This window comes from Chelonia mydas, chromosome 1, assembly GCF_015237465.2.
Source record: "Chelonia mydas isolate rCheMyd1 chromosome 1, rCheMyd1.pri.v2, whole genome shotgun sequence".
NCBI classification, from domain to species: domain Eukaryota; kingdom Metazoa; phylum Chordata; order Testudines; family Cheloniidae; genus Chelonia; species Chelonia mydas.
In genome coordinates, this window is record NC_057849.1 from 164,106,815 (window position 1) to 164,132,749 (window position 25,935).

The 25,935-nt window shown below is 39.0% G+C and overlaps 2 protein-coding genes across 13 annotated transcripts in view; one reads left to right on the plus strand and one right to left on the minus strand.

Annotated features, from left to right (window-relative positions):
• USP16 (ubiquitin specific peptidase 16) lies at window positions 1-23,309 on the minus strand. 6 transcript variants are annotated; one of them, XM_037905469.1, is made up of 18 exons: window positions 23,178-23,309; window positions 20,834-20,935; window positions 17,493-17,671; window positions 16,741-16,844; window positions 14,536-14,639; window positions 12,105-12,292; window positions 10,373-10,465; window positions 9,416-9,546; window positions 8,936-9,023; window positions 7,832-7,907; window positions 7,238-7,329; window positions 6,484-6,540; window positions 4,969-5,142; window positions 3,652-4,318; window positions 2,861-2,955; window positions 1,518-1,604; window positions 484-640; window positions 1-358 (listed from the first exon to the last, which is right to left on the minus strand). In XM_037905469.1, the coding sequence occupies exons 2-18, from the start codon at window positions 20,895-20,897 to the stop codon at window positions 237-239; spliced, it is 2,478 nt and encodes an 825-aa protein (XP_037761397.1). In that variant the 5' UTR covers window positions 20,898-20,935; window positions 23,178-23,309; the 3' UTR covers window positions 1-236. The 6 variants fall into 6 exon arrangements, 5 of the variants coding, with proteins under 5 accessions (XP_037761397.1, XP_037761391.1, XP_043394250.1 ...); XM_037905463.2 differs by having other exon boundaries at window positions 22,797-23,179; XM_043538315.1 differs by lacking the exon at window positions 23,178-23,309 and adding an exon at window positions 22,968-22,988.
• RWDD2B (RWD domain containing 2B) overlaps window positions 23,010-25,935 on the plus strand; it is a 5,149-nt gene continuing 2,223 nt past the window's right edge. The window contains exons 1-3 of one of the 7 annotated variants that reach the window (XM_027832877.3): window positions 23,010-23,088; window positions 25,268-25,497; window positions 25,590-25,657. In XM_027832877.3, coding sequence (XP_027688678.2) covers window positions 25,282-25,497; window positions 25,590-25,657 — 284 coding nt within the window. In that variant the 5' untranslated portion in view covers window positions 23,010-23,088; window positions 25,268-25,281. Of the gene's footprint in view, window positions 23,089-23,175; window positions 23,994-24,035; window positions 24,222-25,267; window positions 25,498-25,589; window positions 25,658-25,935 lie in introns of those variants that run through there. The other 6 variants (XM_027832878.3, XM_043538317.1, XM_037905502.2 and 3 more) reach the window with 6 other exon arrangements.

Consider the following 25,935-nt stretch of genomic DNA (forward strand, 5'->3'; position numbering starts at 1 on the left):
TTATGTTATGGAAAAAGACAAAATAGCTTTTTATTTAAAAGCAATGGAACTATTAGAAAAGTATAAATTAATATTTCATCTGCCAGTATTTCTAGGAAACATGAGATTTCTGCGGTAGACAGTTTTAAGTCTAATTGAACATGATTTACAGGTCATTTTTCTCTGATTTAACATTTCTTTATTTTAAGATATTTAAAAACCATAAAGTATTGTGTGAGGAATGCATCCCAGGTTAGTTATAGCAGTCGTTCGTAGAACAGGAGATAAGCTTGTGAGTTCAGCACTTTAGATACAGCCACGGGTTGCACATGGGTATCACTGATGTGAAACCACTGTCCCGCTGATTCAGCTTCTAAAGCTGTTAAAAAAAAAAAAAAAAAAAATCTTAAAAGTAGTGCTGAAGCAGAAATGTCACAGGTTACCACCAGTTTAGAGAAATTCCATTTAAGATTGGACTGTTGTAAAAATACCGGTGACGCTTACCTTGGGGAATTTCTCCACGGAGGACAAGATCAGAAAGATGGTTTCTCACAGTTCTCATCTTGGCATAGGCAGTATAGTGTCCAGACCTCATTGTGCCACTATGTTCAACCACCCCATAGAGAGAGTACAATACTCTTGTATTCCCTTCAGCAACATTCTGTGAAGTGACAATTTTGTTATAATATCAGCGTAGTAAGATAATGAGATCTAAGCTAGCTGAAATGTCAGCCTTTCACACCAGTCTGTTCTGATTCCATTGTTCTGTACTAAGTCAGTTCTGATTCTGCTTGTCAGTATAGAAGCAATGTGTTAATGACAATGGATATGACCAATGTTTAAAATTTGAAATACGCTACAGCACAGCTTAATTGTACTTACATATAGTCTATCATATATTGCCATATGATGTGGTCAGTGAAGTTCTGAGATATGGTATGTGGAGATTCTGATTAATGGCTGACTGTTTTGAGAACATACCAAATCAGTTTTCAAAAAACAAACATCTCTTGCTGTAAGGGTTGACCCATAGGCACTGACTTCCCCTCTGCCCAGTGGGTACTCCCCCCACCCGTGCACCGCCTCTGGCCCTGCCCCTGTTCCATCCTCACCCCACCCCATTCCACCCCTTCCCCAAAGTCCCCGCCCCACCCTGCCTTTTCCCACCCCAGCCCCGCTGCCTTCCCACCCCCATTTCCCCAAGTCCCCACCCCTGCCCTGCCTCTTCTCCACCTCCTCCCGTGAGCGCACCACGTTCCCGCTCTTCCCCCTCCCTCCTGGAAAGTCCTAAGCACCGTCAAACAGCTGCTTGGCGGCGAGCAGGAAGCACTGGGAGGGAGGGAGAGGGGGAGGAGCGGGGACTCAGCACACTCGGGGGAGGAGGAGGCGGCAAGGAGGGGGTGGAGGTGGGGGGAACTTGGCTGCTGGTGGGTGTGGAGCACCCTCTAACTTTTCCCCCCGGAGCATCCACAGAGTCGGCGCCTATGGGTTGACTGGTCCAACTATCTGAAAAAGAATTAAAGGATTTTTTTACTTGCCTTGCATTTAGTTGCACAGAAAGGAGCCAAGTCTATCACTTCTGGAAACTTTATGTGTTTGTTAACTTTTCGTAGATTAAATCCCGCCTAGAAATAAGATAGAAATGAAGAAACACAAACAGGGCTTTAAATCTTCACATATATAAACAGGTGATACACGTTTGTTCTTAAAAGGTTACAAGTTTAGTTATTTAAAAAAAATTCCAAAAAGACTTAAAAGATTCATTTTAGAGCACAACCAACCTTTGGATGGAAAACAAAGTTGGGGGGTAGGGAAGAGGAAAGACAGACTATTACATCCGACAGTAATGCTTTTCAGTTCTTTATGGCCATGTTCCAAATTTCCTCCTGTCTATGGTTTCTCTACACATTTCTCTGGAGCATAGGGCTACATGGCTGTTTAATTTACAGATTTAGCATGTCTTGGCATCAATGACAATAGCAGTACAGTTATAAGAAAAGTATACTTTTCAAAGTTCTGGTTGGAGGACCCCTCTGATCCATTGCTAAAGACAGTGCAGAATGGTTGTTTATACTACATTCTCCAGCCTGGTTTTAAAAGTCTCAAGTGATGAGCCTTCAACCACTTCCATTCAAATGCTATTCTACAGCTCAATAGGTACTATTGTTGAATATAAAGAAAAGCTTCCCCAGCTTCCTTTCTTTAATTTAATCACAAATATATCCCACTGGATCATCTTACACAATTCCTCTCACTCCCTGGAGTTTCAGCTACTTAGACAGTTATATCCCTTCTTGATTGGTTTGGCCAGGGTGCATTATGTAATTAATAATTTTAAACTTTTCAGTCAATCCTTTCTGATATTCATTTCCCCCTTCTCATTTCTCTCTAGTTTATTGCTGTTTTTCTGATACTGAAGAGCCCTAAACTGAAAGCTCTGTATATTCTCACCCTTCAAAAATTGCAAGCTTGTATCTAATTTACTGCCCGCAACCAGCACTTAGATGTCTTTTAGCTGTACTGCTTTCTATTTCTTAGAGTGAATCTCTGTTGCAGATCATCCTTCTCCATATTTAGGGAGTTTGTTTTTCAGCATGAGTCAATTTATTTTTGTCCGTATTTCTTAATTTTGCATTCCTGGTAGGTAAGTTGTTTTAATAAATGTCTTTTTGCTAAAAGAACTCAAGAGTTCTAAGAACTATTACAGTAAGCAAGAGTAGCAGGAATGAATGCATCAGGAAGATTTCTCAAATTACTTCTAAAGTTATAGAAAAAAGAGTAGTTAATGGAACAAGTTTATAGGGAAGTCAAGATCCTTTAACTTCCATGGGTTATTACTATATACAATTTTAAAATACAAGAGTTAACCAGTTAACAATACCTGTTGAAATCTCTTTAAGTGAAGTGTTAAAATTGGAGGAGCAAGAGAAATTAACATTTGCTTTTTGGCATTAGTGTAAACGTGCTTCTTCTCACCTAAAGGAAAGAGAAAGCACCATTGGTTAGATAGTCAAGAATAATGCAATAACTTAACATCTAAAATGTTTCTAATATGAAAGTGAGTGAAATCACATACTAGGACTGGAAACAATTTATGTCATCCATCATTATAATATGTTTAAGACACTGATGATTTCCCTTCAGTATTATAAAGGTTTATAAGCTGCCATCTTCATGATGGTCCTAGTTCAAGAAATTAACTACTGTATTTCAAATCACCACATCAGCAGCTTGAATAGGGCGAGTTCTAACACTAATTTCTAGGACTTCTACAGAATTACATGCTGAATGGTGCTTTTGTTAATCTGTTGGGCAAATTTCTGCATGTTCTCCTCCTACGGCTCATGTGCTACAGTAACTAAAAGTTTACATTTAAAGAGTTAAAAAAATTGTTTCATGTTCCATCCTACTATAGAGCCAGACTGTGAGCCCCCTTGCTCTACACTGGTGGTAACTTACAAGTAGTTCCATTGAAGACCATGGGGCTACTCATGAGTAAGCGCTCACTAATAGGAGAAAGGGGTTCAGTCTGGCCCTTAAATACTGGGTATCAATAGATCCAAGAGAAACTACCCATGCAAACCTGTTTAAAAACAAAGAGAATGAAGATAGCAGATATGGACAGATTCAGAGTTGGTTTTCTAGTTTGTAAGTAAAACTTAATTGGCATACTTTTTCCACTAGTCTTTGGTCCATAACGTCTTTGTGTACATACATCACAGAGCAATTTATTGATCTCACTGAGTTTCTCATTACGAGTGAACTGATATAAACAATGAAGGATTGAACCTTCTTCTATGTTTAGGTCTTCCCTGTTTGCAAGAGTACAAAATGCAGTTTCTGGGTCCTCATTCACCACCTCATATGTCTTTAACTCAGCCATATGAAGGTCATCCAAGATATCCATATCAGAGTCAGTAACAACATCTAAGTGTAATTTTTCTAAATTAGTAGCAAGTTCTTCCTCTTCCCCATGATCATCTTCTTTAACAGATAGATTGTCAAGTTCACTAATACATTCAGTAGTAGAAACTAAGCCTTTCATAGCAACATCCATATTGGTTTCATTATCTTCATATTCTTGTTCTGGATTTTCTATACTTTCATGGGCACTATGTACATCTGTACTATTCTCTTGATTATTTAAATCTTTCTGATTTAAGCAAAGTTCTTCACACTGATTGGAAGATTCTTCTTCTTTTTTCAGGTCAGTGACATCAGAGTTTATTTCTCCCTTTGTTTCTTTATCTTCCTTCACATTTTCTTCAGACTGTTCCATAGAACATACATTGGTTATCTGAAGCACCTTTCCTTGAATTTTTTGCTGCCGACGCTGGTTCTACAAATAAAAATATGCAGTGTACTGTACAATATTGTATAAAAGTAGAGAAAAAGTTGCTGTATTTTTATCTGCTATGCACCATTTATTTAGGAAATACCTCATTATTTTAAACAGGAATTGCTGTTTAAAGAGGGAATGATCTAATTTAGCAATCATAACAATTAGAGGGCATCAACTCAAAAGGATTATGGCCAGTATCACTCACTCAACTAATCAGATGCAGTCCCCCCCAACACTTCCAATTAGAATACCCTTCCTGGGTAAATCTGAATTTCTTTTATGTCCCCAAAATGTTTTTCTTGCCTAAATTCCTTCAGAATCATCTAAGTGCTTCTCTTGCTGTTACTGACCAGTGAAAAGCCTTCTGGTGTATGTTAATGCTGTTTTAGTCAGGCAACATATGACTAACTAGTTCAGCAGTTCTGGGAATATTAACTAGTGTTGCATTAGGAAAGCAGGCAACAGAAAATATATACAACTTCACAACAAGTAAAATAAGATATTTGCACTTGAGTGGGGAGAAATTGTTAGTTGTCCCCTTGAAAATGATCATCCTACACATAAAAGTGGACTAAACAAAATGTCTAGCATTTTATCTTAAGCCTAGGGTGAAAGTGCGTAATATTTATTTTTGCATCATAACCAACCTTGGCTTGCTTTTTGGCCTGTTTCTTTGCTTTCTTCTGCAGGTGCTTACTTACACCAGGATTATCACCCCTTTCCTTCATATAACTGTCACTGTCTTTATCCTCTTCACCATCTTCATCCTCCTTTTCCTTCATCTTTTTAACATTTTTCTCATTTGAACTTTTCTTAACACTCTAAAAATCAAAACCACCAAACAAACAAACATGGTGCCACCATCATAGTTTCAAAGACAAAGACTTCAGATTAAAGATTTAATTTAATATCAATTATGTTATTTTGAAAAAAAAATATCCCAAAATAAAATTGCAAAGAAATTGGCATATTATTGAGAATTTTCAAATTAAGCTGATGACTTTTTAGGTATTGTAACAAAACATTTACACACACACACACACACTCTAAGAGCCTGATTCCGCTGCTCTTACGCTTACTGAGTAGTACCTTACTCCACAAGCAATCCCACTGAAATCTATGCTTGCTGAGTACAATACTACTCATTGTGAGTCAGGGTTGCAGAACCAAGCCATAAACAGTTAAAGGTGGAACTTAACGTTCAGGTTTACTGATATGAATCTCACTGAATCCACAAAAGATACTAAATATTTTAGATAGTTTAGAATGACTTCAATAAATAGGTAGTAAGTGTTTGCAGGATCATGCCCTCTAGCTGCTTCTATTAATATGAAAAAAGGCCAGTTCAATGCAGGAGCATTTTATCCAAGCACCCTTTGGATGAAATATATATATTTTAAGTTTCTTCCCTTAGTAATTTTGTTTTTTTACTGTAGTACTACTTACATGTATTAAATACAAATATTAAAGATGAAAGGAGATAATGTGTCTGCTGATGGCAAAAATGAAACACAGATATAAATCTAAAACAGTTCAAATATTTTTAGATTGATCAGTTAAATAAATGCATTTACATATTACCTGCTCGAACCATATGTCTCTTCACCTTGAGAATATTTGATAAGGCTCTGAATATCAGCATTAGATAGGAAGCCTCCATTACTGTTCCCAATGCAGTAAATAGACAGGAACTTAATATCTGAAGAGTCATCTGATCTATATCAGAGATATATTTCATGAGATCTATTTAAATTTTAGACTCATGACGCTGAAGAATACCTAAATGCTTACCTGAGGTAATGTTCTTTACAAGTCAGCCAACCTTTCAGTGTAGCAGATCTTTTCTCTGACCAAGGCACTAACTAATGATAGGAAGATTCGCTGACATGGCAGTAAAATCACTAATGCCCTGTCTATAGTAGCATTTCCAACCATCAGATAATCTTCAAAGAGGGCTTGTGTAGCCAGAACCTGTAGGACTTACCTTAAGGAAATGCATTGTCATTCTCTATCATTTTATTGTGTGACTTTATTAGGTAAGATTATTGAAGATAAGCACCTTTTGCAATTATTTACTTTTTAAAAATGTCCTCTCTAAGATCCAATGAACAGAACTGCACACCAAAACAGAATATAAAAAAAAACAAACCTCTTATTCTTACCTGATCATCTAACACAGGCAGTGACAAATCAAGGAAAGACTCGTGGACCAAGGACACCTTAAGCAAACAGATTTTACTTAATATCATTAGAGAAACTTTGTTTTTCTTACAAGTCTAAACATAAATTAGAAGCTAGCACTCCCCTATTGATGTAATGGCGGCAGGAGAGAAGGGTTCATCATTTCTTGAAGTGTGGTCGTTTATTTATATGCCTATCTATGGACTTAAGCTCTTAACTTTAGGCACTCAAAAAACAAACAAAAAAATGTCCTGGATTAGAATTTTTTCAATGTAGCATCTTTGCCATTTATTTCCCTTCTCTTTTGCCTGTTTCTGGGATTGCACCCAATGCATGCTCTTACTTGCACATACAAATATAAATAGTCATAAAATTTACATTTACAAAACAGGAACCCATGAACCAAAACCAGCATCCCTACTAAATCTCGTAACTCAAGATCTCTGCAGTTTTTCGGAATGAAGAGAAAATTCCACACAATCCTCTCCGAGCATTCAGTTCTCATCCCCCCCATCAAGTCCTGAGAGTACAGATGAGATTTGCAGTACAGGTGAACAGATATTTCTGTCAAATTTTTACCTTTTGAGAAACCTACAGCTCCTGCTGCCAAGTTTTCTTCATTTCAGAAATTCCCATCTAATACATCTTATTTCTACATATATTACTACTTGTTTCTTCTGTGCACAAGTCTTATACACAGTGTTTTAGACTATACCAAGCAGACAATCTACATACCGTTCTGCACTCCTCACACATGATTGTGCTAGTTAACTCTCCACCAAAGAGTCTGTCCACAAAGGTTGGTATTGCCTTTTTCTTTTCATACTCTGAAAATCAGAGAATTCATTCAAATATATAAGTCATATACAATAACTTCACCTGTACATTAGTGACTGCTTTGGTTTGATGTTAAGCTGTGTGTAAACAGGGAGGATGCAGTGTAAAGTCTATGGTTTGCATTTGTTGTGCTTTGCGTTTGTTTTCCTAGAGAAAAAAATAAGCTTCACAGATTTTTGGGGGGGGGCGAGGGGGGGGCAAACGCGGTGGCACGAAGGTATGGAGAAAGAGAGGAGGATCGAGGCTGTTAGAAAAATAGTTTTAAATTGTTTAAATTAAATCAGCATCTTTATAACATTTCTCAGCTGCATCTTTGAATGAGGAGGATGAGCATAATTTTTAGACCTGATACTCTAGACAATATATTAATTTAGAAAATGTGTTCTAAATCATGCAACTAAATTACATTTGCAAATATTTAAAAAATGCATGAGTAATGAATGCACTGTCCAGGTTTCAGTTATCAAAAATAATTTTTAATTGTTCTTTTACCTTTAATTTTCTTTTTTAGCTCTTCATTTTTTTGGTCAGAGTCATTCAATGCCTTAAATATTCCAACACTTACTCGCTGAAAGTTAGAGTAAATAAATATTCCATCATAAGACTTTATTAAACATTGTTTCCTAAATGTGTGTTCAGTTAAGCATTTCAGTTGGACAGAATTCCATCTTCACCAATTAAAAATAATTGGGATTAATAAACTATAACCATACTAGGAAAGTAACAAGACTGCACTCTGCAGAAACATGAAATATGTCCCACATTTGGGCTTTTTTAAAGCCATTGCCAGGTGTTTCTGTTAACGTATTTAGTAGGAAGTCCAAGGAAGAAACAGTCTCCCAACTAAGCCCTGATGCAAACAAACCATAAAACCTCCAGAAGGATCCCTCACCCTACTAAAACAAAATATTTGTTTTATAAAACTCTTGTAGACAACCACCCACCTTCCAAACCAATTGCTTTTAAAGGTGCTTCTACAGGAATATGAGACCAGCAATTTATTAATATTTACATTTATGAGGGACTCCAGACACCTATTTCAACTTCTTGTTACGTTAATATTAGCCCATTGCTTTCAACATGAGCGGAACTGGGCCCACTGTTTAGTACTCTTGATTCTACTAGTACATCATCATCAAAAGACAGAAAATAACCCAAGATTCACCAGAATGCACTCGTTCAAGACCACAGTTTTATCTAGAGAACAATATTTATCGACTTGTTTTCCTCTCTATGGCCAGACCCAAGTACAAGCAGCTGGACTCCCTAAATAGCTTCCTTTTATGGATGATTGTTTGGGAAGAAAGAGGATAAAGAAATCCTCTAACTAGCCCTCCTCAATAATCCTAATGTTGATCCCACAGTCATGCAAATGACAATGTGGACAAATCAGTTCAGTATTAGCTGGGATGTGCTCTAAAAATTCCTTGCAGACCTAACGAAAAGGGCTAAAACTTAAAACAGTTAGCTCTGTTTACAATACACCTAACAATAATAAAAGACATTAAGAAAAAGCTTACTTTGTTTAAGTATACTGATTTTAGTGCTTTGTTGAACACCTACACTGTTATATACTACAGTGAAATAAGTACTTACTTGGATCTCTTCTGCTCTCATCCCATCCAGTAAATAACGAAGCAATTCCTGACTGTCTTGCTCCTGGTAACCTTTAAACCGTATTGCTCTGTTTAAACAGAATGAGAATGATATAATATATATAAAATTAAAATGTGAATTATTTTCAACTTGTCCACAGAAGACAGAAACAAATCTCAAGTGCTGATGTAACAGATACCTGTATGTATATGGGAACTTCTGAAAAATATGAAGCTGAGAGGGTAGAAAGTCTCATTTTATATGATTTTTCATTTCACTTTAACTCATTTCTATTTTAGTCTACACCGATGTCTTTGAAAAGTTTATAGATACCATCTGAACCTCTGCCAGCACATGCACGGTGAGAAGTAAATGAAAACGTTTTTTGTTAATAGTAAAAACTGCCCTACTACTATATAATCCAATGTTTCCATTAATTCTTTCAGTCATTATTATAATGCATTATGTGCAGATACTCACTTTTTACAAACCTGAGCAAAGAGTTCTTTAGGAGTGACAGTTCCCTTTTTTGTCTCTTGCATCTCTGAAAGGAACTGGCACAGAGCTAATGTAAGGGGCCCAGGCTGCTCAAGTTTTATCACCACAGGTTCCTTGTTAAACAAAAACAAAAAGCAAGTTTTGTTTTGCATTCTTAATTCAGTCAGAGTTATGGAGTCATTTGAAATTAGTTCAATATTATAAAAACTGAACGCTTGTTTTAACTTCCTGAAATATGATCCATTATAAAACATTTAGAAAAAGCCTAATTCTCTGATTTTCTAAATGAAACTACAGGGAATAAGTTAACATAAGGCAGAAATGGTTGGAGAACATTTCCTCATTACACAGTAGTCTTAGACTCAGCTCACTAAGGATAATGTATTGTTTAATTTCAACTGTGAATGTTCTGGGTTTCTCTTATTTATTTTTAAACAACAACATTTTTATGTTTGTTCTTGTTTTACAATGTACAAAATAACTCCAAAATACGCTCAAGTTAATGAACTGTTAAGTGTCCGGAGACTTCCTTAGCTTTCATTTATATTTTCAAAAATGTGTAAGCTCCCGAGTCCCCAGGCTGAAGGAATAGCAGGATCACATAAAAGGGCAGCAGTTATCCTTCCTTTCCAAATTTTAAAATTTGATTGAAAGTGGCATCTGACCAGACCTCACTGATGCCAAAGTTACACGAATAATTTTTTCAATGTAATGGGAATACTTCTATGAATTTACAATATTCAGCATATTAAATCTGCTACTTAACTGTACATCTTGGGTGAATTCCTGACTCCACTGAATTCAATTGCAAAACTCCCACTGACTTTAATGGAGCCAGGACTTAGGTTTTTCCCTAAAATTTCTTCAAAACCCCAAAAAACAACTGACTGTTTTTTTAATGCACCTAAAAAATTACTTCATAAATTGCAGCATACATACTGTTGAAAATTCCGGTGGCTCAATGTTAACTCTTGTTCCAGGCATTTTAACCTCCTTCAACAGCTCTCTCAGAAGTGGTGTCTGCGATAAATTCTATAAGAGATAATAAATCAAATTAACGTCTGGTAATTATGAAAAGTCAACTACTCATGCAATTAAAAAAAGTGAGTAATGTAGTGGTTACAACATTATTTTTCAACACCTAGAAGTTGAGTGCAAACTACCACATTGGATACAACTGTAGGAAGTTTGAGAAAGTGGGGTTATTTTGACTGAGAACTCTAAAGTTAAAGAATATTAATTAATAACTTTTTGTTTAAAACATTTAACATTTGAAAGAGTTAGCACCAACCATTTTCAGTTATTTCCTTAATCTCTATACCCTGAGTTAGTCTATAGTTCATATTATAGGCAAAACAGATGGGTCATTATAGTGTAATGAATATAACACAGCAAACAGTTTGTACCAGTCACTCACAAGTCTGCCTTTCCACTCCCAACATGTTTCTGCATATCTCCTCCAAGATTTATCATTAATCATTTTAACTTCATATGGCTAAAACTCCCTGCCCAGCTCTTCTCATCCTACCACCACCATCATTCTGTTTGTCACCCAGGTGTGTAAACTGGGGGGCATATTTGACTCCTGCCTCTCTCTTGCCTCACACATCCAGACAGTATCTAAATCCTGCCACTTCATAACAGTTCCAAATGTGGGCTAGTGAACGAGGCACTATAGCTTAGTGGCTAGAGCACTGGACTGGGACACAAGAGACCTGGGTTCTAGTCCTCGCTGTCACTGGCCCGCTGAATGACCTTGGGTAAGTCTCTTTGCATCCGTGGCCCAGTTATAAAATGGGGATAATAATGCTTACTTCCCTTTGAAAGGCACTTTGAGATACGCTAATGAAAACCACTATATCAGAGCAGCTAAGTTATTTTTACACCGCTAGAACCCTAGTTCAGACCCTCATCTTTCATTACTACTGCTACCTCCTTTCTGACCTCACTGAGGCACATTACACCCCCCCGACCCTCCCCCCATCCATTCAAGAGGTGTTCTGGTCACATACCCACTTTTCTGTGTCCTTGTTTTGGCTTCCTATTCACCATTATCAAATTCAGACTTCTCATATTCACCATGAGGACCATTCACAACTCTGCAGCTGTTCCCCTGTAGTTATTTGCTCTTATTGTGGTGTTATTCTCTCCCTACCACTACACACGACCAGCCTTGAATGTCAATTTGTCTGCTTCTCCCACAAATGACCACTTGCTTCCATGTGGAACAGGAATATCACCTTTTCCTCAAGACCCATTTCTGCTGCGCTGCCTATAAATGATGGCTAGGTACTGTAGACATTAGGTATAGGAGATTTAAGAGAAAAGCAGACTTATAATTTGAAAATCACATTCTTAAATCTCCTATACCTGATGTCCACAGTACCTATGTGATCTTCTTTCATCAACCTAAGTACCTATGTGATCTTGCTTTCATTAACCATCATCCTCTGTTTCCCCTCCCCAAACCCTTCATTTTTTCTCCTCTACAACTGACTTGTTCTGTTTGATCTCCAATTAGACTGCAAGTTCTTTAGGGAAGGGATCATGTCTGCATGCCTGTACAGCATCTACTACATTAGGCCCTGACCTATTTTAGGTCCTTTTGGGGCTACTACAATACAACATTAAAAATCTGAATCTGAAGTGGTTGTAACAATATTTAGTGTACCTGCATAACAGCATTAAAGAAACATGTATTCCCCAAGTTACTAAGTCCTTTCACAGTCACTGCTGCACTGATATCTGAAGAATTGTCTTCTTTGATCACGCCCTCGTTGTTTTCCTTCTCCTGCTCATTTTGGTTTTCTTTTTCTACTTTTTTATTTTCAAATTCTTTGTTTTCTTGATCTTTTGACACTGAAATACAAAAAAGAAAAATGTCAGGTACTTGGGGTGAGTTGGAAACATACAAATATTTTGTGAACCTGGAAAAATGCTCCACCTTTAAAGACAGCAGTAGAAAACTACAAGGGTTAAATTTTAAACCCATGCCATTCAAGAATCACATTTCAAATATAACATTTCAGTGCTGTGCAAGAAGTGACCTCAAAACCTAACATAATTTAACAAGACTAACTGTGGTGTTTAATATAATCATCTGTTGAATACTGTCATTTAACAGACATGCACCTTGAAATTTAATGTGTTCTTGGAAATTCCATATCTGCGGAGCATTTTCTACAGCACCCACCACTACAGCATCTGAGATCATGCTGCACAAATGTTAGCCTTGTTTCTTAGCAATAATTTTTATGCATCAATAATCACAATTAAGGATGTCAGTGGAGCTACCTGTCTGTTCCTCACCTATTGGTAAGGTTATTTGTCTCATCTGCCTGCCCAGCAAAGTGAAGAGAGGTGGAATTTAAATCTTAACTAGTGTGGACTAGGGCTACAAATGTAATTTGAAACAAAGCAACTACATTATTGGAACACTTCAGTTATGGTTTTAGCCACATAGTTCACAGGACAGATAAAATATGGCCCAGGCAACACACTTCATTTCTGATCTGTAGGAACCACTTTTAGAGGTGAAAGTGGAGTTCAGTGAATCCCACTGAATCCTCAGTTTTTCTGCTAAAACTGCCAGTTGTGACGATAACTTGTCTGCTAAGAAATGGATTGGCATTACTAATTCAGAGAAAGTTGTATTCAGTCATACTCACCTAGAAAAAATGGTTACTTACCTTATAGTACCTGGTTCTTAGAGATGCTGTCATCTCATTTTAGATGTGCATGCTCCTTGCATGAAATTAGAATAGCAATGTCTTTGTGCCTCCCCATCCCCCAGCCATGGACATAAAGGGCAGAGCAGCCACAACCATCTCTCAGTTCCCTTGCTAATTCAAAATCTCAGGTAAAGAGGACTCTGAACAAATATGAATAGAAGGATGACATCTAGAAGAACCAGTTACTGTAAGGCAAGTAATGGCTTTTTCTTCTTTGAGTAGGACTCTTTGCGGATTCCACTCTAGGTGGCCAATAAGCAGTGCCCCATTCTGCAGTCCTAATTGCCAGTAACTAAACAGTGGCCTTCCAAATTTGGTGTCTGATCTCGTGGCCAGGTCAAAGGTATAGTATTTAATACAGCAGTGGGATTACTCTGCGTAGCTTCCTTACAGACTTCAGTGGGGATCCATGTAAAGCATGCAGAGGAGGTAGCCTGTGCTCTAGTGGAATGAGCTTTGATATTTGGTGGAAGGGGTGTAGCAGCATGTGACAGATTACCTAGTGCATTTCATTTACCTAGTGCATTTAGATACTGGATGGGAAGAAATGGCTTGCCCCTTAGAAGTGCTGCTTATGGCAACAAAGACAGGGAGACTGTCCAAAGGGCTTTGGCCTATCAAGATAATATAGCAAGAACCTAGAACATCCAAGGTGTAAAGATTCTTATCCCCTGGAGGAGAATGGGGTTTTGGAAAGAAAACAGGGACATTAATAGATTTCCACTTAAAATGGAAATCTGACAACTTTGGGAGTAAACTTGGGATGAGATCTCAACATCACCTTCTCTCTGTAGAATACTGCAAAAGGAGGGTCAGCTTTGAATCTGTCTATTTAGATTAAGGTAGTGGTGCAAAGTACTGAGAAGTTAAGTTTTAAAAAATAATAAAACTAAATATAAAAAAAAGAGGGAGTATTTGCTGGGAAATTGCTCTACCTAGAGAAAAATTGCAAGGAGGGGAAAATTCCACTAAGGGACAGGGTGCAGACATTCCTTGCTGCTATGGGAAATAAAAGAGAACTGAGATATAGTTGCAGCCACCTTGCCCTTTATGACCACAGAGAGGTCTCCCATGGGGACATGCACAACACAGGCATGGATGCTACTTTTCACAATCTCATCTCATATGCACCTTGTGCCCCTAGAGTGGAATCTACATAACACATACTCTAAGAACAAGATTTTGATTCCATAAAGAATTTTTTCTGTTCCCATATTTTCCTTTTGAAAAGGTTTAGAAACATTAGGTGAAATCCTGACCCCATTTCCTAACATCTAAACCCCACAATTAATATTGTATTGTCTTGATTTACAGCCATGTCTGCTGGACTCAAGGCGCTTTCAGTGTACTATATAGCTTATAGGTACTTACCTGTACTTGGTGTGTCAACACAAGCTTGTTTTCTAACACAATCCACGAATTGGCCCAATCGATTTGAACTATTATATGGGACTTCATTATCACACAAGTAGCACCTGTCTCCCAAAAAGAAGCCAAAGGAGTGAATAAAAAAAATAAATGTTAAAATTATATTTATATGGCATCAAATCACAACATCTAGGTCATTTCTGAACTACTCCATTATACACATCTGAAAATGCTATAATTTTATAACAATTTTTGATACCAATTTACCTTCATTAAAGAAAAAGAGTGGCAGGGATATGGGAGGTGGGGATCATATAAACCCTAACTGGGGGAGGGATAACTCAGTGGTTTGAGCATTGGCCTGCTAAATTGTGAGTTCAATCCTTGAGGGGGCCATTTAGGGATCTGGGGCAAAAACTGGGGATTGGTCCTGCTTTGAGCAGGGGGTTGGACTAGATGACCTCCTGAGGTCCCGTCCAACACGGATATTCTATGATTCTATGTTGACTTTAGGCCATCCTGCAGTCCTTACTCATGCAAAACTCAAATTCAGTGGGAGTTCTGCCTGAATAAAGAAAATAAAGGATCAGGCCCCAAAGGAAATTATTACAAATATTAGTGGATACAAGTATAAAAGTTGAAGTTTATTCTATCTAAACATTTATTTTGTTATATTTAGTCTGAATAACACATGAACAAGTGTATTCTGCTTATCCTGTTAATGTATAGTTTTATTTGCCTTTTTTATTGCTGATACAGTTGTGTTTTTATTTCTATGAGAACAAAAACCAAATAAGTATACCACTAGATCACTGCACTGTGTTTCATGTAATTTTGCTGAGAATAACCACACTGTTAGATGGAAATATTCTGTTTATCCACAGAGCAGATACAGCATTGGGAAAACAATGCAACCTTCCCCATACTGTCCTGTCAACCTACCTCAACCCTGACTTTGAGGAACCACCTGTCCTGTTACATGGTATAGACTTGCACTAACATATGTAACCAAGCAGACCTGCTTTGACATACTGAAACATCCTAAATGAGGATATATAAAGTACACTTATTTTTAAAGTGTTAGGCACAAATGCATTTAGCAGATTTCAGGATTACAAGGAAGTGTGGATTGACTCCCATTTTTGGGAGCAGAGGACGTTTATAATGAAGCTTTTTTTTCCTAACTAGGATCCCCAATATAAAGCATGGAAAGAACATCTATATATAACCAATCTTTCATCTAACCTACTTAGGAATCTATTTTTTTGTCAACTGTTTTGGAAACTTGGTAAATTTTTAAAAAGGCTCACAATCACCATTTTAATGGGCAACACATGACAAAAACTTAAATAGGTACCATCCTCTTCACTGTCTCTATATCAGCTAAAAAGTTTTGAATGGAGGAGAGTGATTGCAAAGTTCTTTTTATACTGTATAAGAGATTTATCTAAGATTTTAGCATCTCCTTTGTATATTAATCACATTAAGAGATTTGAAGAACTATTTTTGACTTTTAGTTTTAAACATCCACTTTACAGTGAAATACTGTGTCACACCAATCAGTTTTAAATTTTTCATGAAGTCAGTTGTTTTTACACCAGAAAGCCTGATGTAATAATTTTTTTTTTTTTTATAAACTAGGTGCAATATTTCTGTCACACAATTTAGAATATCTTTTAAAAGAAGGAAATTTACACACAATATTTCACTTAAGAGTTAGTCATTGTATAAATCACCACAGCAACTTTATCTAAAAAGCACAATTACAGTATGACCATTAAAACCTTTATTTCTAACAAGACTGAAAGATTTAACATTTATCACTAATTATGTTACGTAGCCTAAGATATATGTATATTAGTAATGTTCAGACTGAAAGTGTGTGTCTCTTGAGTGACAGCATTAAGGTTGATGTGGGAATGTTAACATGAACTGTTCACATTTCAATATTATTATTAAGTGAATGTATTAAATGTTAACAATATTAGCTAACTGGTCAGAATCAGTCTTACGGTAACACTGTAGTAAAAGATTTTATTAATTATTTCAGCAACCATAACTCTAAGTAAAAAATTTTTTTTGTATGGAAATATCCTGAAAGTTTCAGTGTATTATTTTGAGAAGTCTACAAACAAAACATAAATAAATCACACCCCAGTTTTTATTTTCTTCCCGTTATGACTTATAACTGTTGCCTGACAAACTCACCACACACTCCAGTTGTCCAAACTGAGAACCAAACAATGGGGTTCTGATCTTGGTGTTGTATAATGCTTTAAAGCATGCTGCTCTTGAGAATTTCTGCCACAGCCCTATAACATTGATAACCAGAAGTGTCACAAAACCCAATGGACTATCAAGTGGAAAAAAAAATAAATTCAGACTATAAACAAATTTTTAATAAATAGCTAACAATTAGCTAAGCAAATAAAATAATTAGTATGAATACATCCTTAAGTTTATTTCTACAGACAAAAGGTACTAGTTGAATAAAGGATAATTATCAAATAGTAAGGGATTTGGACACCTAACTTCCTTAGGTGCTTTTGAAAATCCCAACTTTAAGTCCTAAAAAATGAAAAAACTATTAGGCGTACATGATTCTAAATTAAGTAACCCATATTACTACTACATATAAGCTCCTGCAATAGAAATATTAATAGAAATATTAAATATTATTACAAGCAAAATAGTCTGGACTTTCAAGAAGTGGAAGTCATCATGATGAAGTCTGGTCCTTAAGTCTGCTAAATGCCTTTGTGCCAAGCTTCTAGATACTTTTAGTAGCAATTCAGAGCAGACACTTTTTGCCAGATTGAACTATATTAAATCATTTGTGTAGCACCACATCTGACTACAAGTTTAACAGTAAATGAAAATTTAGAGGGTTAATTGGAAGCTCTCTTTCTTAACTGCATTATGCAGCATTGAAGGGTATTTAAAAAAAAAAAGAGAAATACCCTATGGCCACATTTTAGACATAACCATATTGAAGGGCTTTCATCAGCTTCCTCTTCCGATTTATCTTGTCTCTTATTGTCAGTCTTGCAGTCCTGACAAATGTTCCACTCCACATTCAGCAATGCCTTTTTCAAATGGCCTTGTTCCAATCCCTTGCGAATGTGCTTGCAAGCAGGTTCTATGAAACAGAAAGTACAGAGATAATATGAGGAACAGTCACATTTTTGCCAAGTAGTCAATATGGACACAGACTTCTAGATCTCATAAAAAAGGTGACAGGCCCACGAGCTCAAGTGGCCTTTTCATAGTTAAGAAGACAATGGCAGGTTAGGGGAAGTAATTGGAAGCTGTGGCAAAGATTTGACAAAGCGTGCGTGTCCATCCTTCATTACGAGAGTTCGCGATCTGGAGATATTGTTGGACTGTCAGCTCTTGCTCAGATAGGACCAAATAGCATTACTGAATAAGACTGTCAAATTTCTTCTGGATACAAACCTAGCCACCATAATCTATGCCTTTGTCATTTCAAGACTAGATAACTGAATTGTGCTCTGTCACAATTCAAGGCAGCTGCATCTGTATTTCCCCTCAGTGGTTCAACAAAGGTACCCACTCTCAGGCTTCCAGCTCCCCTGGCCATCACCTCTCTTGGGTGGAGACATTGTCTCTCTGTCTCCTGACCAAGACATTTCCAGGCTGCACAGTTTCCTGATTATACTGTTAATTCACCAGCAAAGTCAGGCTGCCTAAGCAGACCTGCTTAGCTTCTCTCCTCAGAGACGATAGAGAGTGTAATTGCTACAATTATAAGTTTCCACACAACTCTTTCTATGCAAGCTTATTTATTCTCTGGGTGAAAGCATTACAGAGAAAACCTATTAAAACAATAAAAGAATGTGCATGCATGCTAATAAACTTTCCAGAGATCATGACAACTAACATGTGATCTGGCAGGAGCAGTCCTTCAAACCCCCACAAAGGGATCACAAGTTCATAACAGCCCCAGCTCAAAACTAGCACCCAGTCTCATGGGCTCTCAATAGTCCAAGTCCTTCCAATCCTACCCTAAGGATTGGGGCCTTCCAGGGACCAGGGGTCCTGTCTGTTTGGTGCATCAGGAAGAAAGCACTGAGCCAGTTTAAAACCAGGCTATTTACCCAAAAATCCTTTCTTTGTCTGTTGGTCCCTGGAAAATCCAGTTTGAGCTAATATATGCGCACCTCTCCAGGGGGGTTGTGTCAAAGGTCTAATAACTGGAGGAATTACATTAGCACATATGAAGTTGCACTCAATCTCACAATGACAAAATTTGATTTTTAATACAATGGATCCTAAAGTCAGTAAATTCAATTAAGTAAGAGTTGTGCAGGATATTATTATTTTTGTCATTCTCTATGTAGAGCTACATCTTAAATCCACCCAGAAACTGAAGCCGATGCAGAATGTTAGCCACTATGGACTGGTCTACACTGGAAACTTACATTGGCACAGCTATGTTTCTCAGGGGAGTGAAGAAAAATCCACACCGTTGAGAGACAGCTATGCCAACCTAATCTCCAGTGTAGACAGCACTTGGTCAACAGAAGAATTCTTCCTTTGACCTAGGTACTGCCTCTTGGGGAGGTGGATTACTTACAGCAGTGGAAGAACCGATCCTGTTGCTGTAGTGAGTATGACTCCTGCAGTGTTTTAAGTGTAGATGTAACCTTAGAGACTTCTCTCAGCAGAAGCATAAGGCAACAGGATCTTCACTGTTTGTCCATTAGATTCCAGATGAAGTATAAGCTATTGGTTTTGATCTATAAATTCGTAATGGCTTGACAAACTGCCTATGCCATATTGCCAGAGCTACAGTCAGTGGCATGAGATGATGGTCTTTCAGTTTAAAAGAGGGAGTTGCCTGCAGTTTATTCTTCATGAGGGGCCACTTTCCATGTTTGCCTGAAATAACTTGCATCTCTTGGCTTTTTGGGCACAGTCTGAAGTCCATCTATTTACCCAGGCTTTAATAGGAAGAATCGATATAGTCACAGAACCATAGAAATGCAGCGCTGGAGGGGAACAAAAGAGGTCATCTAATCCAGAGGTAGTCAATTATTTTTTGTCAAGGTCCAAATTTCTTGGTCCAGGTATAATCAAACAACAATAATTATAATAAGTAAATAAAAAGATTTTGGGGTCAGTTCAAAAGCATCTGGCAACCCAGATTTGGCCTGTGATCCAATTGACTACCCCGATCTACTTCATCCCACCACAGTGATGCAGGATTTAATATACCTAAGTGCTGTATAAGTATATGCTGAGTGCTAGTATTTGCTAGTGAGAGGGATATTGTTTGAGTTTGATTTTGATTTTTTTATTTCTAGAGTTGGTTATTTCTGGGCTTTGAGTGAAGAGAAGCTGTTGGTTTTGCCTTTTACATGTCAAGAGGTTTAATTTATGTACGAAGAGGTTACAATTCACTGTTTATGCATAACCTGTGAGTCAGTAAACTGAAGCAATACATTTTAAGATTTTCCTAAGAGCCAAATAGAAACAGGTTTGGAGGCTGGTGGAAGAGTATACAAAAAGAAAAGCTACAGCTCGGGGAAAACAGACCTTTGAAGCAGGGCTGGGATCCTGTAATGAAGCTGAAAGGAAGGATTATGCTCATTTTGTTCAGAACTTCATTTTACTCTGAAAGAGGGGCGGACTTTTGACCAGAAGGTCAAAAAGTGTTATGATAGCCTGTAAGTTCATGGAAGACAGATGGCAGTGAGGAAACTGAGGCAGCATTGACCTTCAAAGCCAGATGGAGTAAGATGCTGCTATTACAAGGAATAATAATTTCTCTGTAACGCATTTATAATTGTCATACGCGTTTATAATTGTGCATTTTAATTCATACCCTTTTCCTGTTAACATACCGATCCACCCAGAAAAGAAAAAAAAAAAAGTATCAAGAATGTGTACTTGCCATTACACATACAGGGCCTGGCTCTGCAGGCCTTTTATACCATGAATGTCTCATGGGATTTCGGGGCATTTCCATATGAATTGAAATGACTCTTGAGAAGAGGTTTTCAGGATTGGACCTATATGACAGTAAATATTGAATCTTTGATATTTTGTAGATTTCCTACCAAGTTTGAGAAGCAATACTGAGGCTTTCTGAAGGACTTAAGTTTCAGCTGGATAAACTCATTCTTTACAATTAAACATTCAAAGTAGTAAAAGTGACTACTGTAAATGCCTTCTGATTATTAATGGATTTTCAATGCTCCTCACTTTGAAGACAAATGAAACATTTCTTCCACAGTACTTCAGACTTCTCTGAAAAATTTTTTGTTATGAAACATACCCAAAATATCCTGAGACTCATCATCAGCCTGTGTATTTTTTCCCTTTGTTCGCCTCTTTCCCATATTACTGCTTTGTAGTTTTCCTTACACAGAACAATCACCTAATGGGGGGAAAAACACCAAAACATTAAATTCAAAACTAGATTTTGATTCTGCTTGTAGGAGGTTATACAAAAGGTAGCAGCAATCTAACAAATTAACTAGTTTTAAATTAACTGAATTTCAAGGGCACATGAATTCATAATATTTCTGTACATTACAGCTAATGCACATTTTGACCCCACTTCTGCAACCTGATCTGACCCTGAGATCTATGGGACTCCACAATGGCACAGAGGTCTTCAATTCGTAAGAGTGGGGTCTCAAATGTCAGCAAAATTCCCCTACACCTTTTATGGCTCACCTTAATGTTTTAGGCCACAAAAGTTTTAGGAGGCAACTGTCATATTAGCAGCTTTATCACATTTAAATACTGAAGTTACTTATTTAATGAACTCTCTACTTTTGATTTATTGGAAATGCCTTCTTTTTTTTAAATGACTTGCTCAGCAACATTAAATAAATTGTTATTCTAACAGCATTTGACAATATACTGGAGATTCAGATTTCTTCTGGCATCAATGTCTCTTCAATTCTGGGAGATTTCAGTTTTTGTATTCACACAACTATCTAGTAAATAATGCAATTTGGAACAACTGTTCAAGTATACCCTTAGAAAAGGACCTAGAGAGGCATCAGCCTCTAACATCATGACAGAGCCTTAAGCAAACTCTGCATTTATGCTTGTCTTAAATAACAACAACAAAAATCAGGTACTGTATGTATGGTTTGACGTACATAAAGAGAAAAAGCACAAGAGTAGCTGAATTCAGAGGGGATCCCCCCAAGAAAGGTCAGATATCCGACCTTTGACACAAAAACGAATTCCAACCACTTTCTCAAAAGGACAAGTTTACTCAGGAGGTAACGAATGTAAAGATATACTACATTCATTTATGTGAAATATGAAGAAGCACTTTAGAGGGTGTGGCAAATTTAGCACACTGAAAGTTCAGACTAAATAAATTATAGATCTGGAAAGGGAATTAGTTGCATACTCAAAAATAAAGTTGCAATTGTCAACCTTTAGCTAAATCAAAGTACTGCATTTCTAGCCTTGTCCGGGTTGACCTCTATCTTGCCAACAGAATGAGAAGGCATCTGAGAATAGGTAAGTATTAAACGAATCCATGTTGTGGCTGGGTAGATGAGTCAGACAGGATCTCCTCAACCTTACTAAGCTACAAAATACTATTTATGTAGTATTAAAGGGTGCGGTTTAGACCCAAAAGTTTGTTAAGGTACTTGAAAGCCTTTAAAATACACCTGCTGTAGAATGGGAATAGGACACTGACACAGGAGACTATTTTTAGAAGCTGTTTACCCCACTGTAACTTCACTAATATTTGCAGTCTGGTACAGTAGGAATAGGACATACCTCTGATACCTACGCAGACTTGGGTACCAGAAAGTGGCAAATGTCCAGCGTCAATGGTGCCCACTGAACCAGGTATGCAACCTCTCTATCTCGAGCCATTTCTCCCACCACCACCACGCCTCCACAGGAGATGTAGCCCCTTGGGAGACACCCCCACTCCCCCCTCCGTGCAGAGTGAGCGTCACACAGCACAACACGTGTTATTTGGTCCACAGCTGCCCAGGGACCCTGAGCCTCCCCCAGGCGAGCTCTCAGCACAACGAGACCTCGCTGCCATAGGTGCTGGAACTGCTGCACCCCCTGGCTTGACCTGGTTTCCATCATATACAGGGTTTACAGTTTGGTTCAATGGCCCTCAGCACCCCCACTGTTCCAGCGCCCCCTGCCATTCCAGCTCCCAGCCGCAAGGGGCCCCGGGACAAGGCTGCTGCAGCTGCCCCCCTTCCCCTCCCCGCCCCAGGGAGCGGGCGCACAGGGCTGCCTACCCGCCCACGTGGAGCGACGAGCACCGAGTCTTCCAGCTGCTGCCCCCAGCGAGGCAGCCAAGGCAGCCGGCCCCTCCTCTCACACTAACCCAAGCCTGGCGTGCCGCGCACCCTAACTCGCCCGGCACCTCGGGGGCAGCCCGCTGGCTCCGATTGGCTAGTCAGCCTCTCCTGAGCCCGCCTCCCACCCGTTACGGACAGCCACCAGAACCAGTGGGAAAGCCCCACAGCGCCGTCCCAACCGCGCAAGAGCCGGGCCGGGAGCGGACACGAGGCGTCTCAGGCTAGGAGAGTAAGTGACTCGGAGACAGGTGGAGGGAATAAGGGAGGGTAAATAACGTGGTGGAGTCCAGGGGAACTCGCTGAGCCTAAGCTCCTCACCTGCCAGTGTCGTGAAGCGCGATGTTTTACGACACCTATTTCCGGCTCGGCGTAGTTTTACGGCTTCCGCCTTCTTCCAGCAGCTGAGCTGTGAGCGTGACTTGGCCCAGGACGAGAGGCAACGGCTCTTTATCACTTCCGGTGCGTTGCATAGTGGGAAACTGGAGGGGAGTTGAGGTCAGTCGGCGAGAGACCGCGAATCAGGAAGTGCAAGAGTCGCAGCGCAGGCGCGATAGCGGAGTGGCTGTGTTCCCTCCCAGCGCAGGCGCAGGCGCAGGCCGCGGGGGGCGGCGGCGGTGAGTTGCGGGCCCGTGCTGGGCAGGGAGCGGCTGCGTACGCAGGTGTAGCGCTGCGCGGTGTGAGCGGCCCAAGCGGGGCGGGGCCGATCCCGGGCCCAGCGTGGTGATTTAAAGCTCAGATTTTCAAATCATTCAGGGGAACTGTTTCCGCCCCTGTGTCGTTTCCCCCGCCGGCCAAAGCGCCTGCGCCCAGGCCCCGGCAGCGGTGCGGGGAGGTAACGCCTCTCCCTGGGCCCGCGGCTGCGGTCGGTGGGAGCTGAGCTTACACCGGCCTCGTCTTCCGGTCTGGGGCAGGGGCCCCGGCAGCCTGGCCGCTCCACGCGCGGTGGGACCGGTGGCTCAGCAAGCGGAGTTGTGAGAGCGTCTTGCTGAAGCGAAGGGACCATTCACGGGAGCGTGGCCCATTGGCCACGACTTACGACGACTTATGCTCAGCAATCGGTTCCCCCTTGTGTGAGGCTGGGAGTATCCGATGAAGCGAGCTGTAGCTCACCAACGCTTATGCTCAAATAAATTGGTTAGTCTCTAACTAGTACTCCTGTTCTTTTTGCGGATACAGACTAACACGGCTGCGACTCTGAAACCTTTACCAGACCTGAAGCAGAGCTCTGTGTCGCTCAGAAAGCTTGTTTCTTTCACCAACAGACGTTTGGTCTGATAAAAGATATGCTCTCACCCACCTTGTCTCTTTAATAGCCGGGGACTGACACAGCTAACACGGCTGATTCAACCCTCGTTGGCTCAGGTCCTACAAAAATCTTATGGACATGCTTAACTTTACACACTGTTGGTAGTGCCACTGAAGTCAACAGGACTACTCAGAGTGCACAAAGTTAAGCCTTTGTGTGTGTATTTGCAGGACAGAGGCCTAAAAAGTTATTAGTACCATACTCAAACCTTGATCTTTGTGCAAATCTCTATTATTAGTGGGAAATTTGCTGTGGATTTAGCATAGACTAGCTCTACTTTTTAGACTTTGTGTGTTTTGAAATTGAAAAAGGTAATTTGTTTCTCTTTCTAGAATGGGTCCTCCCCTAAGGATAGGAGTGCTTATTGTAACAACTGTCAGTGCTGGAAACCCCACTGTGGGGTCTGAACGGCCAGAGAGATTCTTTTGGCTCATGTATCATCACTTGTAAAAATTTCTCTAATTAGAATTTAGTTAACCATTTGGTTGAGATGTAAGGCTTAGTAAAATTCATCACACTTTCCCACGTCTATATTGGCTCTGCAGGCTAATATTAGCAAAATGTAGAAGAGTTTGTCACTACAGTAAATATGCCTTTGAATGCACAGTGAGCAGTTCCAATGAGCAAGAATGTACCATTTCTACCATCACTTTTCTGACCATAATTGCACTTCGATGCTTAAATTGGCACTATATGCCTAGTTTCTCCACATGTTGTTGGAAGGACAGACCCGTAAGCATAGCCTTATCCAGCACTGCAAATACCAAAACAACACAAATGATGGAATTCAAAACATATTACACTGTGTAATCTAAAAACATTTGAGTTTGAAACAGGGTGAAATCCTGGCCCTATTGAAATCAATGGGATGTCGTGAGTGTTCCCATTGATTTAAATAGGGCCAAGATTTCAGCCATCATTTCTATATTGGCCCCATCCTGCAAACCCTTAGCTGACCAGCTCTTATGAGCAATCCCATTGATTTTGGTGGAATTACTTATATGAATTAATATTATGTAAGAGTTGCGTGATTGGGCCTTACACTTGTGCTTATATCTATTAGAATTGTGTCTTTTCATTTTTTCCTAATTTCTTAATTTAGGAAACAGCTAAAACATGGCCAAAATGAGTAACTTGGAAGAAGCTGAAGTACAACTTTCTGAGTTAGACCTACTTTCTAGTATGTTTCCTGATGAAGATGAGTTTGTTGTGACTGACCAGCTGGCTGTAGCAGAACTAAAACAGTATATTGATAATAAGACTTCAGAGATCCCATCTTCAAAAGTTCAGTTTACACTGAATGTAAAGCAAGAGGTTGCTGATGCCACTATGGTAATGTAGCCATATTTTTGAAAGAAAAGAAAAAAAAAAAAAAAAAAGACATTTCAGATCAGATTTTAATGCCTTTTTTTTTTTCTTTTTAGGTAATGCTTTCTTTATCCTATGCTTTACCATTTAACTACCCAGCTGTTCTACCAGAAATTACTGTCAGGTACTGTCAGAAATTACTAGACAGGGAACTAAAAGCTAAAATTCACTAGATCAGTACAAACATAATAGCAAGAGACAGCCCCAAAGAGCACACAGTCTAAATAAACAAAACAGACAAAGGGTGGAAAGGGAAACAGAGATGCAAAGTGGTGAAGTGGCTTGCTCAGGGTCATGCAGCAGGTGAGTGACAGAGCTGAGAATAGAACATAGGAGTGCTAGCTCCCAGTACAGTGAAATTAGTGTGGCTCCATGTGGACACAGTGGTGGTCTTCCTGTGTG